This window comes from Sebastes fasciatus, chromosome 7 (assembly GCF_043250625.1).
Source record: "Sebastes fasciatus isolate fSebFas1 chromosome 7, fSebFas1.pri, whole genome shotgun sequence".
Classification (NCBI taxonomy): domain Eukaryota; kingdom Metazoa; phylum Chordata; class Actinopteri; order Perciformes; family Sebastidae; genus Sebastes; species Sebastes fasciatus.
In genome coordinates, this window is record NC_133801.1 from 21,165,627 (window position 1) to 21,179,267 (window position 13,641).

A 13,641-nucleotide genomic window follows, 5' to 3' on the forward strand; every position below is an offset into this window, starting at 1 on the left:
TCATGCCAATTGGCAAAAAAAGAGGTGTAGCAGTGAGAGTGGCCAATAAGAAAAAGGCACATATCTTCTCAATGGATTCACGTACCATGGCCAAACTCAAGCACTGCCCCCAGAACTATGAACCATAAACCATGCAAGCATGTGTGGATGCATGTGTGTACGTGGTCGCAGCTATTGCGAAATTGCGCTTGTTTGCCTTTCCAATTGGATAAGAATATGAATATACACTGTATGTTCAAACAACACCATACCCATACCTCCGTGGCACCGTGCATCGTGGCATGCCACCTTTTGTCCCTTATGTGGTAGTGAGAAAGTAGGCAACCCTAATCATTAGCTACAATAACTCATAACCAAGCTTTTTTCTTTTTTGTGCTTGCTTTTTTTCTTGTAAAATACTTGGATACTTTGACCTCTTTAGGCCCATAAAATCCTTCAAAAGAAATCTGAGATGGAAAATGTGTTCACATGCTACTAACATTTCTGTCCTTGGCTAAAACAAGGACAGAAATGCGCTTTCTAAACGTGCTCTTTCTAAACAAGAGCAAGTTTAGAACAGTATTTGCAGCAAGTTGAGACATCTGAAATCTCCTTAGTTAGTTGATATTGGTTGAACTTTATGTAGTTGCACTGGTGAGATTTTATAATATTAGCTTTCTCTCTCTTTCATATCAAACTCCTGCTCCTTGACTTGCAGATTACTTTTCTTTAAAGTCTTTGTTTTGTTTGTTAACTGCTCAGCTCGTATTATACACCAGGTAAAGGTTTGTGGGAACGCCGGGTCTCTTTATGGGGAAGAGATAGTACTGTACTGTAGCCTATACACTGTATCTTGCTCTATCTAGAGGATTTAATGTGCAAAGGAAAGATCGGAGATGATGCTGACAGAGTCTGATTGTGACTTACTGTCAGTGGGACAGAAATGGAGCCCAAGAGAAACAGCAGGCGAAGTCAGCGATCATACACAAGAATATTTGTAGGTGTATTAAAGAGGTCTAAGGGAATGTTTGTGAAGTAGGTCAACTCTCTCTGGGAAAATAAAGATGGATGAGGAGCAAACACATCAGCAGGAAGAAGCAGTAAGATGTGCTGCTGTGGTAAAAGCAGGGTCAGTAGATAGAGAGATAGAAAGTTTGTTAGGGGGGGGGGGCATGGAGTATTGAGGCAAACTTAATAAGATATTTAATAAGTAGGTGATGTACCTAACTTTCCTTTACTCTCAGATATGAGCCTATCCTGACAATTGGGGGGAAATGTCAAAAGCTTATCTGCAAGTATGAGATTCAATCTTAACTGCTACAAATGATGTTTAGACTGACCCAAGCAGTTCTGATACTATCAAACATGGCTGATATTTCCAACTCAGTATTTCCATGTGACCTCTCTTCTTTTTTAACATCCCAAAATGCAGTGCTTTACCTTCATATGTTACTGGAAAGAAAATAAAACTTGTACAATAGGTTTTATAAACTGGAGAGACAGAGATATGAACTGTTCAAAACAGAATACAAAACATGCAAAGTATTCATTGATTCTTCTTCTAACAGTATTAAAGGTTAATGACTCATGGCATGCACAGGATGAAAGAGGTGATGTAGGACAAATGCTAGAATGCAAAAGGTAATAATGAGCAGTTTTGTCTATATTCCTTTACAGCTTCAAAACAGATCAAAATCCACTGTAACAAATAGACCAACAGAGGAAGCGAGAGACAGTAGACGTGAGCTACAGGAGAAGTTTAAGTCAGTCATTTTACAGCCTTGATTATCCTCATATTAGACAAGCAGCTGGATGTGGAAGTCCACAAGAAAAACATATGCTGTTATACATATACTATACCGATATGCTGTTAAGTCATTGTTAGATGTCTGAACTAGGGCTGTCAAAGTCAACGCGATATCACTCAGTTTTAAAGCTAGAGTGAAGATACCTGTATCATATCTATCCGTTGATACCAACCACTAAATTTGGCGAGCAAAAACTGGCATGGTCATTTTCAAAGGGGTCCCTTGACCTCTGACCTCAAGATATGTGAATGAAAATACCCACAAGTCTTTATTACACAAGACTTTATGATAATCACATGCAGTTTGGGGCAAGTCATAGTCAAGTCAGCACACTGACACACTGACAGCTGTTGTTGCCTGTTGGGCTGCAGTTTGCCATGTTATGATTTGAGCATATTTATGCTCAATGCAGTACCTGTGAGGGTTTCTGGACAATATTTGTCATTATTTTCTGTTGTTAATTGATTTCCAATAATAAATATACATGCATTTGCATAAAGCAATCATATTTGCCCACTCCCATGTTGATAAGAGTATTAAATACTTGACAAATCTCCCTTTAAGGTACATTTTGAACAGATAAAAAATGTGCAATTAATTTGCGATTAATCGTGATTAATCATGGACAATCATGCGATTAATCACGATTAAATATTTTAATCGACTGACAGTCCTAGTTTGAACTGCTGAGCAGACCATTTCACGCTGGAGTCCAGCCGTACTTGAAATGTAAACCTGTAAGAGTTGGGGCAGGGACGTTTTTACTGTTCTGGTGTTGAAAGTGTGCGTGTAGAGGCTAGTGGTTGTGGGATTCTAACTCAGCCTGGTGTTTTAGGTTGAACTCAACTAAACATTTGAGATGCCTGATTGAAGACTGACAAATCCAAAAACGCACACTTAATCCTGCAACATTCACATCAGCTGAAAGTAAAAGTTAAGGATGCTGCTTGTAATCCATGACGATATAGACTAAATTATGGCACTCAGGATTGTCACATCGCTTCCACTGCTGTTCAGAGAGATTGAAGGATAAAGAGTATAAAATGCAGTATATATAGCAGAGACAGATGGATAGAGAGAACATTAACATGTGGAAAAGAGAGGCACACAGCTCTTGTTTTAATTCATCCTCAGACAGACATGAAGGAGGGGGGTGTTATACTGAGGGTGCTATTATTATCCAGGAGTTTTATTGGTCTTTCCTAATGTGGTTTTCATCCACTGTATGGAGAACCTTTTAATCCGATAGCATTGCACCTACACTTCTTAAATCTTGGGCTTTCAGGCACTGCTAAATCTCTTCAACACCTACAAACATGACTGCTGTGATAGATGTTTATGGGTGTGTGTTTGTCCTTTTAGCTGGGAGAAACACAACAAATGAGGAGCTGGAGAGCATGTTGGAGAGCGATAACCCGGCTATCTTTTCCTCGGGGGTAAGCGATACAACAAATGCAACATGAATGCACACAAAGCACGTTCTTTTTTAATCTAATTCTACTCCTCTCTTAACTTTTTCCATCTGTTGTGCCATCTTAGATCGTTATGGACAACATCACCGAGCAAGCTATGAATGAGATTGAGACGCGGCACACTGAGATCATCAAGCTGGAAAACAGTATCAGAGAGCTTCACGACATGTTCATGGACATGGCCATGCTGGTGGAGAGCCAGGTGAAAACGTTGATCCTCTCTCAGTGCTTACAGCTGTGTGGTTTGGGGCTCAGTCAAATGCATGTGAAAACAAACCTGCAAAAACATTGATAAATTGGAAATCCATCTGTCAACATGGACGATATAACAAAGAGTTACAATCCCAGCTTGTAGATTTAGTATTTCTTTTCGCCAGTGGTTTGAAAATGTGACTCGCTAATGCAAAAGTTCAGTAGCAAACTGTGTTCACAGTGGTAAAATCATTAACCAGCAGCTGCCGCTTCTCCCCGTCATGAAAATAACTCCACTTCAGACAGATGGCAACTGGCAGTCTTTTAATTTACACACAAGTTGTACAGTATATTAGTACAGTACAGAGTTGGAAGGAAGTTATGTTTTCAGCTCCATCTGGTTCTCTGTTTGCAAAATATCTCAGTGAATTTATACTGAATCTGTGGCACAGATAATTATTGGCTCAAGAATCAGTTGATTGGAATTTGATCATAATATGTATTTGGGATTTCTGCCATTAGATCATTTATTAATACATAATTATCATGCTGCGTTCATGAGCTGGAAGGAAAATCTGACATTTGGGACTTTCAAGTTGGCGACTAAACAGCGTTGCAGTGACTCGCTGCTCTGTAAGAAATTTAAATTAATAATTAGGGCTGTCAAAATGAATGCGATAATAACACAAATTTGTTTTAACACAACTAATTTCTTTAACGCAACTTGCGATTCTTAGGTTGTAGCCGGCTCAGTGAGTGAAGATACTGGCATCATATGAAACTAGAAAAACCAAAGGAATCCATTGGTACCAACCGTGTCATACTAGCTTGTCGCGTAGGAGCTTAAATAACGCTCCAAACTTACGCTAAATTTTGGCGAGGAAAAACTGGCATGGCCATTCTCAAAGGGGTCCCTTGACCTCTGACCTCAAGTTATGTGAATGAAAATACACATAAGTCTTTATTACACAAGACTTTATAATAATCACATGCAGTTTGGGGCAAGTCATAGTCAAGTCAGCACACTGACACACTGACAGCTGTTGTTGATTGTAGTACTTGTGAGGGTTTCTGGACAATATTTGTCATTGTTTTGTGTTAATTGATTTACAGTAATAAATATATACATACATTTGCATAAAGCAGCATATTTGCCCTCTCCCATGTTTATAAGAGTATTAAATACGTGACAAATCTCCCTTTAAGGTTCATTTTGAACAGATAAAAAATGTGCGATTAATTCACGATTAATCACGTTTAAATATTTTAATCGATTGACAGCCCTAATTACAAACAAACTATTTTTTACAGCTGCTTTAGCTTTGTAAGTTGAGAACTGTTGAGAATGTGTCATTTCCCTGCAGTAGAAATTAGATTGTGTTAGAGAGCAGAGAGGCTGAATAGTGTACATTGTGCCGAGGTACTTCTATCAGGATGCAGTGAGCACGACTACACTGACAATATGCAGTTCCCTTACTATATAGCTTCTTCAAAGCCACATACAGTACGTACAATATCCACAAGTGTAAGAGTTGCCTTTGCTCTTCTCATTTAAGTGTTGAGCTTCAGGTAAATCTGTAAGTCTGCCTGTATATTGTGGCTGGATGAGTGTGTGGGCTGAACCCCCAAAGAGATGAACTGTTTCCCTCATTAGAAATACTCCGTAATACTACGTCTGAATTATGCAAAAAGGATTTTGAGCACAGCACATGCATAAGAAAATATGCTGAATGACGAATTTTGTTGCATGCAAGTGATGTGAACTACAGCACAATGAAATAGCAGGCATAATTTTAGTGTGGGAGTGATAATTGTTTAAATATCTAATAATTCAGTACTGTAGTTTTGTGTGTGTTCACTTTCATTCTCTTGTCACGCTTATAAATGCTCTAAATGACTCAATTAACTAACCCTTTGTTTGAGTGCCACATCTTTTAAGATTATACTTCTGTTTGTTAATTTTGCCTTTCTCAGCTTTGCACTCTCTTTTCCCTCTTTTTTCCACACAACGTTGTCACCACCTCAATGACTCTAAGCTTTAGAGAACAGAGAGCAGCGCTCGCCTCCTAACACAGAAAGGTAATTTACCTGTAATTCCTGTTTTTTCACTTTTTATACTTAAATCATTGTTGCAGTAGATGCATGAAAACCTGTAAACACTAGTTTACCTTAATACTCACTCTAATGCAAAATGGTTGATTCTTTATTTATTTATTTATTTTAACAATCTTGGGTCAATGCTAAATGTCAAATGTCATGCTTTATTTGTTAATAAATGCTGATTTAAACATGGTTAATAACTTCTGCTGCTTTCATAAATTAAAGTGTCTGTGAGAAGGAACACATGGATAGGTATATGAATAAAGAGAGGAATTATTATCTTTTTCAAAGCCTCAGTCTTTCCCATTCTCTAAGATACTCATATAATAACTAGGCATCATTGTGATTATTACTTAAAACACATCTATGAAATCTAATTATTGATGTCTCTCACCACCACTGCAATGACTGCGTCTCTTGTTTTTTTTTTCAGGGTGAACTGGTGAACAACATCGAACGAAATGTGCTGTACGCCCATGAATATGTGGAGCAGGCAAAGGAGAACATCCCAAAATGCAAAAAGTTCAAAAAGACTAGCAGACGGGTGAGATGCACACATTCTACCAAATGACTCATTATTTCCTCTTTCCTTTCTCCTTTTCTGCTTCCCCTTCTCTCTCCTTCTCATTCTCACCCATTATTCCTCCCCGTTCCCTCTCCTCCTCTCCATCTGTATCCACTCCTCCTCCTCCTCCTGCCTCCACATCTGTCTCTCTCTCTCTTCTTCCTGTCACGGCATGTCTTCCACACCTCCTCTGTAACTAACCTCTCCTAGGGGGAAATGATAGACCGCATAGAGTACAATGTGGAGCACTCGGTAGACTATGTGGAGAGGGCAGTATCAGACACTAAGAAGGCGGTTAAATACCAGAGTAAAGCCCGGAGGGTGAGTCGCATATACAAAACAATGCATGTGCACAAGCATGCTATCAAATGAGAAAGTGACAGAAGCATTGCATGTATGTATTGAAGTGTGTAACTGTCGTCAGTGTGTGTGCATGTATTCTGCATGAGGAGCATGTATGTCGTGAGTGGATTTGACACATTCAACAGCAGTGATTTAAAATCAGGGGATACTATTGCAGTTGCAGGGTGTATATCTAAAAAAAAAAAAAAAAAAAAATTAATGAAACGCCTGAATCAGTTGCTGCTGCTGCTGCTAGTTTGTGAAATCTGGTAAGTGAGCAGGCAGAGAAGCCAAAATAAGTAAACGTAATGAATACATTATTGAAATGTCCAACGTGTGCGATGCTAAGTGGTAGCCTTCAAAGATAAATTCCAGCTCTTAATACATCAATAAACCCTCGTAAAAACACAAAATGTTGTTTTTACATTTTGTTTTGTACAGATTACTCAAGAAATGTTAATTAGGGAGCTTAAAAGGTGCTGGTAAGTGGACTTTATTTATTACCTTTGGACAGAGCCAGGCTAGCTGTTTCCCCGTATCCAGTCCAAACATCAACAATTCCAGGATCACCATGTCTTGCATCCATTTCACTTTTAAATGATGAATAGTGTTAAATAACATCCACACATTTGGAACATCACAAGTGGTGTCGATGAAGGGGTGCTTGAGCTCATCTGACTGGGCTGTGAGGGATACAGCAGACAAAAACAACTGGGAACAACTGGTTATAAAACGGGTTAGTATACCCCCGCGACAACGTAGTCGGGGGTATATAGCGCTCCGCTTGTCCTTCCGTTCGTTCGCGTTTCACACTTCCGTTTCCAGAGGAGACCTCGAAAGCTATTTAACTTAGGAACTTCAAATTTGCGGGGGTATGTGAACCATGCTCACTTTTGCCTTGTTCACTGGGTTACCTTCATTCCTTCATTTAACAACCTGCACCACAATGGAACAGCTCTGCCACCTCTTGGTTAATACCTATAATAGCATCAAATATAGAGGATTTTCATACATCACATGACCCCAATCTACTACAAGGGTCATTTACATGATTATTTCCCCATTTCTAATCAAAGCGTGTGCACCAGCACTTTCTTTCTTTCTCTTCCTGTCTTTCCTCCTGCCTCTGTTTCCCATTCTCCACATCCACAGAATCATTATCTGACACTTTGCCTTCCTTGTTTCTCCTCCCATTCCCCAATCCAGAAGGTGATCCTGATAGGAGGTTGTATTGCAGTATGTGTGACCGTCCTCATTATTTCCCTCGCAATTGGACTCAGTTAGGACCCTAAGAAATCCCCACAGAGCAGACAGGGCAGGAGGTGATGCCTTTCTCAGGGTCATAATGTTCGCCAGTTAAACTGTACTATAGAGTGGGCTCTGTATTGTGCACTTAGTAACTGAAGTAGGAAGTAGTAGTAGTAGTAGTAGTAGGTCGACATTACTGCCCTGGAGGCAGTCTAATACTGTATGTCTCTGTGCACTCAAATATTTCACATTAACTTTTACGCAGACTTTTTAATATATACTTTTTCTAACTGAACAGTCAAAAGTCTTGAAGAGCTAACTTGTGCTTTGTGTCTGTTTGTGTCATAATTCACATACTGTACCTTTGTCATGTGCATGTTCTGCAGTCTGCCGAAGAGATTTGCATGTTTTTCTACAAACACAAAGCTGCAGATATGTGGTTATGTCAGTTGATAATCAAAATAAACCTGTGATGAATCAAAGATCATTTTCAAAGCGCACATGCCTCAGCATAGTTCATGAACAGCCAGCCTCTCACATACTTACAGATGTATTTAACATTGAGAACTTGTCCTTGTTTGAAGCATTAAAGGGAAACTTCGACCATATGGAAAATACACGTATTATTTCTTGCCAAGAGTTAGGTGGGAGGATCGATAAAAACGATGTGTAAAAACGACACTTTGTGGTTTTGTGGGGGTTATGTGCTGGACTATTTCTGGGCATAGAGCAGTGACTTCTGATGTCATCCACATAAAAACAACTTTTAGACTTTGAGAGAGTTTTACAAATATAAAACCTTATATATATATACCTGGGTATTCAGTTGGTTGCAATCTGCAACCACACCACTAGATGCCACTAAATCCTACACACTGTCCCTTTAAGGATTGACTGTTGATTCCACAGGGTTTAACTGATGGACATTGGCTGTTTATGAATGTGGAGGAATGTGTGCTCAAAAGACATTATTTACAATTTAACTTTGCTTTAAAGTCACTATGTGAACTTTTACAGAAAAATGAAACAATCCCAGGCAACATCGGCTCAGTCTACAGTATATACTGCTTTAAGCTTATTTCAAGAGGTAGCTCCATGTATTGCTGTCTCCCTCATTCCCCTCTTTGCTGCCACCAGATGGCGCCAAAATTGAGGAGTCCTATATTCTTTCTAGACATAGTGGCTTTAAATATGAGAACAATTCACGTTTGTGGCATGTGTGAATATACTGTATGTTGTTTAATGTGGTAGGAAACAAAATGCAGGAACCAAAGATGTATGGTTTTTAAAGTAGAGGATGTGAAAATACTTCTAAACTACAGACACACTCCAACAACATCATCCGATACATTAAAAACGAATAATCTTTCTCCAAACTGCATTGCTTGTCTTCTAAACTGCCTTTTGTTCTGATTATTATAAATACTGTAACATGTGTTGACGTAAAATACAAGTCATATTTCTAACATGTTTTCCTCTGCTCCCCATTTGCTGCCACGGATGACTGTTTATCTGTTATTGTTAACACTTTACAGAAGAAAATTATGATTATTATATGCTGCGTGGTTCTGGGGATTGTCATTGCTTCCATTGTTGGGGGAACGCTGGCCTAAACCTCGATCACAGTCGCACTAAAAGACACACAGCCGCACACACAACAGAGCAAAAACACAACAGATTCCCATTTTCTGTTTTCTGTTTTCATGAATGCAATCTATTACATGTGTAGCGCGAGATGCGTTACATACTGTACGACACATTTTTACGCGCGGCGTACAGGGCCAGAGGTGTTTTCGCATGAGTTGCTATTTTGTAAATGTGTGGTGCTGCAAACTGTTTATCTGAGTGTTGAGTGTTGTCAACGATATGATGTTTTCCAAAAGTGAATTCTTGAATGAAAAAAAAAGTCACTAAATGATATGTAACACTATACTAATACATTCCAACTTCCAAATATGACACTTCAGTTGTAATGTCTATTTTGTGTTGTACAGGCAAAGTGACGGGCCACTAATCTGCAGTGTTTTCAGAGCCACGTTATCTATAGACCTCTGTTTATTTACATCTTTATTCACTTCTTTTTACGTTCTCTCCCTCTGATGTCCTCTACCTCCCTTCAAAAGCCCTGCATGGTTTAGTTCACTGTAAAGTGGTGTTTATATCGCAAAGGGGAAAGAAAACATGTTGGATATTTTGCTCGTAGAATCATCACACTGCCAAACTTTTCTAACTTGTAGTTTACGGATTCGATGCTACTGATCTAACTTCATCTGGCCTTACCAGTTGTGCAGCATTTCTGCATGTGAAAGAGGATAAGGTGTGTGTTCATTTGTAGCTACATGTTTGAATGTGCTGAGTGCGAGTCGTGGGATGAAGACATGAGTGCTTGTTATATTAGCCACCTGTGTCTTTGTTTTGTATAAAGTGTAAACTGATATAAAGCTCTCTAACACTGCCAGTATGTTCAAATAAGCTGTTAAAATGGAGTCTAGTCTGGTTTGGATTGATAATGCTGGTCTGTAAGTGACAAACCCTTGTTGTTTTACGTCTTTTTATAAAACCCCGAGCTTTAAACAGAGCATATTCTCCTGTCAAGCTACTTCACTGTTTATTTTTATGATGAGTCAGTGAAAGCGTTAGCATGAACTCAAAGTAGCCCTGTAAAAGACTCTCATATCAGTTTTCAGGCGACACATCAGACACGCACAGACTGCAGCCGTGTTACCATGTTGCCTATACTCAACTTGTTGCCTTTGTGTTGTATTGTGATGACATGGTTTTGTTTGTTTGATTTGAGTTTGTTTTGTTTTTCAAGTAAAGTTTGTCTGAAAAGAAATCTGAGTTGTTGTGCGTTGTTTTGCGTACTGCATTCACAGAGACAGGATGTTTCTGTAAGTCCATTAAAGGGAACTTCAACCTGGTTCTTTTCATAACTGGTCGGTCTGACTATGAGTCATAATACCTTTGCACGTTATCATGCCATTGTAGCGATTCAGGAAAAGCGACTCTTTACTTCCTTCCAAAGAAAAGGCGTTGTTCACCTTCCAGTAACCGTCTACTTATTTTATTTCAGTGAAGGCATTGACCTGAAGGCTATGTTATATTGGAGCTCGGCCAAAATGTTTGTCTTTTATTTTTGAAGGCTGATTCTCTCCCTCAGAAGGAGACACATTATACCAATGTATTTGCTTTGCTTGGTGTGGTTTCTCTGGCCACTGATTGGAAATCTATTCCTCTGAATTCTAAGGCTAATATATTATTTTCTGCCCATGTTTGGAAATCCCACATTAGAGCTACATTTCTTACAATTTGTAATGTCCCCTATCCCAAGTTTTGTCCAGCTCACGAACTCAGTCTTTTTCAGTCATCTTTGAATATAAATCTAATGTTGCTTGTAAATTTCCCGCCTAAACAACTGTTTCCACTTCCAAAATGTAGTTTTCTGAAAAGTTCACCAGCGTTGTCCTAATGGGAGCAGATGTTGAATACCTCAACAATGTACTGGGTAAGAAAAGACCCATTTGTCTATATAAGGCAGTATGTGCAGGGAAATCATATGCAGAAATATATATATATATATATATATATATATATATATATATATATATATATATATTAGGGCTGTCAATTGATTAAAATATTTAATCGCGATTAATCGCATGATTGTCCATAGTTAATCGTAATTAATCCCAAATTAATCGCACATTTTTTATCTGTTCAAAATGTACCTTAAAGGGAGATTTGTCAAGTATTTAATACTCTTATCAACATTGGAGTGGGCAAATATGCTTGCTTTATACAAATGTATGTATATATTTATTATTGGAAATCAATTAACAACACAAAACAATGACAAATATTGTCCAGAAACCCTCACAGGTACTGCATTTAGCATAAAAAATGATATGCTCAAGTCATAACATGGCAAACTGAAGCTCAACAGACAACAACAGCTGTCAGTGTGTCAGTGTGCTGACTTGACTATGACTTGCCCCAAACTGCATGTGATTATCATAAAGTGGGCATGTCTGTAAAGGGGAGACTTGTGGGTACTCAAAGAACCCATTTTCATTCATATATCCTGAGGTCAGAGGTCAAGGAACCCCTTTGAAAATGGCCATGCCAGTTTTTCCTCCCCAAAATGTAGCGCAAGTTTGGAGCGTTATTTAGCCTCCTTTACAACAAGCTAGTATGACCTGGTTGTGGATTCCCTGTGTTTTTCTAGTTTTATATGATGCCAGTATCTTCACTCTAGCTTTTAAAACTGAGCCCGCTACAACCTAAAAATCGCAAGTTGCATTCGTGCGTTAAAGAAATTAGTGGGATTAAAACAAATTTGTGTTAACGCGTTATCTAGTTAACTTTGACAGCCCTAATATATATATTCATTAGTGTTTTTCTTCACTGTGTAACAATGTGTGAGCTGACTGATAAAACAAACCAGGGTGACTCGATGTTTTCTTCACTAGCAGTCGGAGATGGATGGCTGTTTCACATCATCACTTATCACAGCTGGTTGTACACCATCGCTAACAAGCACTGAGCCACACTCAGCTGAAACACGTGGCATACTTTTAATATAGTGCACGAGAGCCTCTCACTTAAAGACAACAAACTAGATATTACAGACCTATTCAGAATTATGCAAAATATTCTTATAGTTGTTTATGTCCAAGTGCATGTTAGCAGTTGTGTTTATCTGGGTCTAAAATGTAAATGTGTCAAAGTTTGTTGAACCAGTGAGAATAGATCTGGATCACCTCCTCTGCAGGTCTGCATGATGATGATCTTGGGTTTGTTCAGCAGCGCTGGAAATTGTCTGAGCCCAAATGTTTGTTAATGTTGGCAACGGGGACTTAATCTGTTCTCTCATCATTATTGCCTAACCTAAACACACCCAGTTTCCCTCGAGACATGATAACAACAAATACCATCTAACTGGGCAGGTTTCCAATGTTTACAGAACTTCAGCGAGCATGAGAACACAACAAGTCAGACGTTAGTTCCACCGACAGTGTTTCCATGCTGAACCGTGACACAAGAACACAGTTACACTTTAGCAACATCATCACATACATTACAATCAAAAGTTTCTCCAAACTGCTTTTCTTCTAACCTGCATTATGCTCATCTATACTGTTAAGAGTGACATTTCTAATGCTTTCCTGTTTTCCTCTGTTGTCTTTTGCTGCCTCCGATGGCTGTCGTCTGCTAAAGGTCTGTATGACTGCTGCAGGCTAACAAAGTGTGGCTTTAAAAAGAGAAGCATTGCTCCAAATGGAGCAGCCATCATCTGCACATCTTTGTGATATTAAACCATAGTTCAAATATTTGAGACTCTAACATGATGAACACATTGAAACAGGGTTATTATCTGTGCATCTTCCATCAGCTAAATCAGGCGCCTCTCAGCTCATAGACAGCAAACTTCCAAGTAAAAAAGGGATTTTTATTTTGCTCAAAGTCTTTTTATTGGTATTCTGTACGAAATCCAATAAATAATTGTACAAACAAATCCCCCCCCTCCCCTCCCCATCTCTATAACAATATTACTGCACCATTAAATAAGCAATAAACAATTACATTTATACATATAAATGAATTAAATCCGATAGCAACATAAATTAAACATATACCAAACAAAAACAAAATAAAATAAAATAAGAAAAGGAAAAGACCAAAAGAAAACCCACAAATTAAAAATAATAATAATAATAATAAATAATAAATTAAAAAAAATAAATTAAAAAAAACTAAGTATAAGTTTGTTGTAGCCCAAGTAATCCAAACAAAGAAAGAGAGCGAGACACTTGCATGGACTTAACTCTGAACTTTACTGCTTCTCTTCTTCTCTCAATCTCCTTTCAAAACATGCAGTACAATGTAATGTGCTCTACACCGCCATCTAGTGGTTAAACAGTAACTGAATACACAA

The 13,641-nt window shown here is 38.5% G+C and overlaps 1 protein-coding gene across 5 annotated transcripts in view; it reads left to right on the plus strand.

The window, feature by feature from the left end:
- stx1a (syntaxin 1A (brain)) overlaps window positions 1-10,542 on the plus strand; it is a 73,959-nt gene extending 63,417 nt beyond the window's left edge. Inside the window, exons 7-10 of one of the 5 annotated variants that reach the window (XM_074642174.1) lie at window positions 3,150-3,223; window positions 3,327-3,461; window positions 5,985-6,095; window positions 9,242-10,542. In XM_074642174.1, the coding sequence (XP_074498275.1) occupies window positions 3,150-3,223; window positions 3,327-3,461; window positions 5,985-6,095; window positions 9,242-9,319 (398 nt within the window). In that variant the 3' untranslated portion in view covers window positions 9,320-10,542. Of the gene's footprint in view, window positions 1-3,149; window positions 3,224-3,326; window positions 3,462-5,425; window positions 5,531-5,984; window positions 6,096-6,326; window positions 6,438-7,664 lie in introns of those variants that run through there. The other 4 variants (XM_074642173.1, XM_074642175.1, XM_074642176.1 and 1 more) reach the window with 4 other exon arrangements.
- The last annotated feature ends 3,099 nt before the right edge of the window (window positions 10,543-13,641 follow it).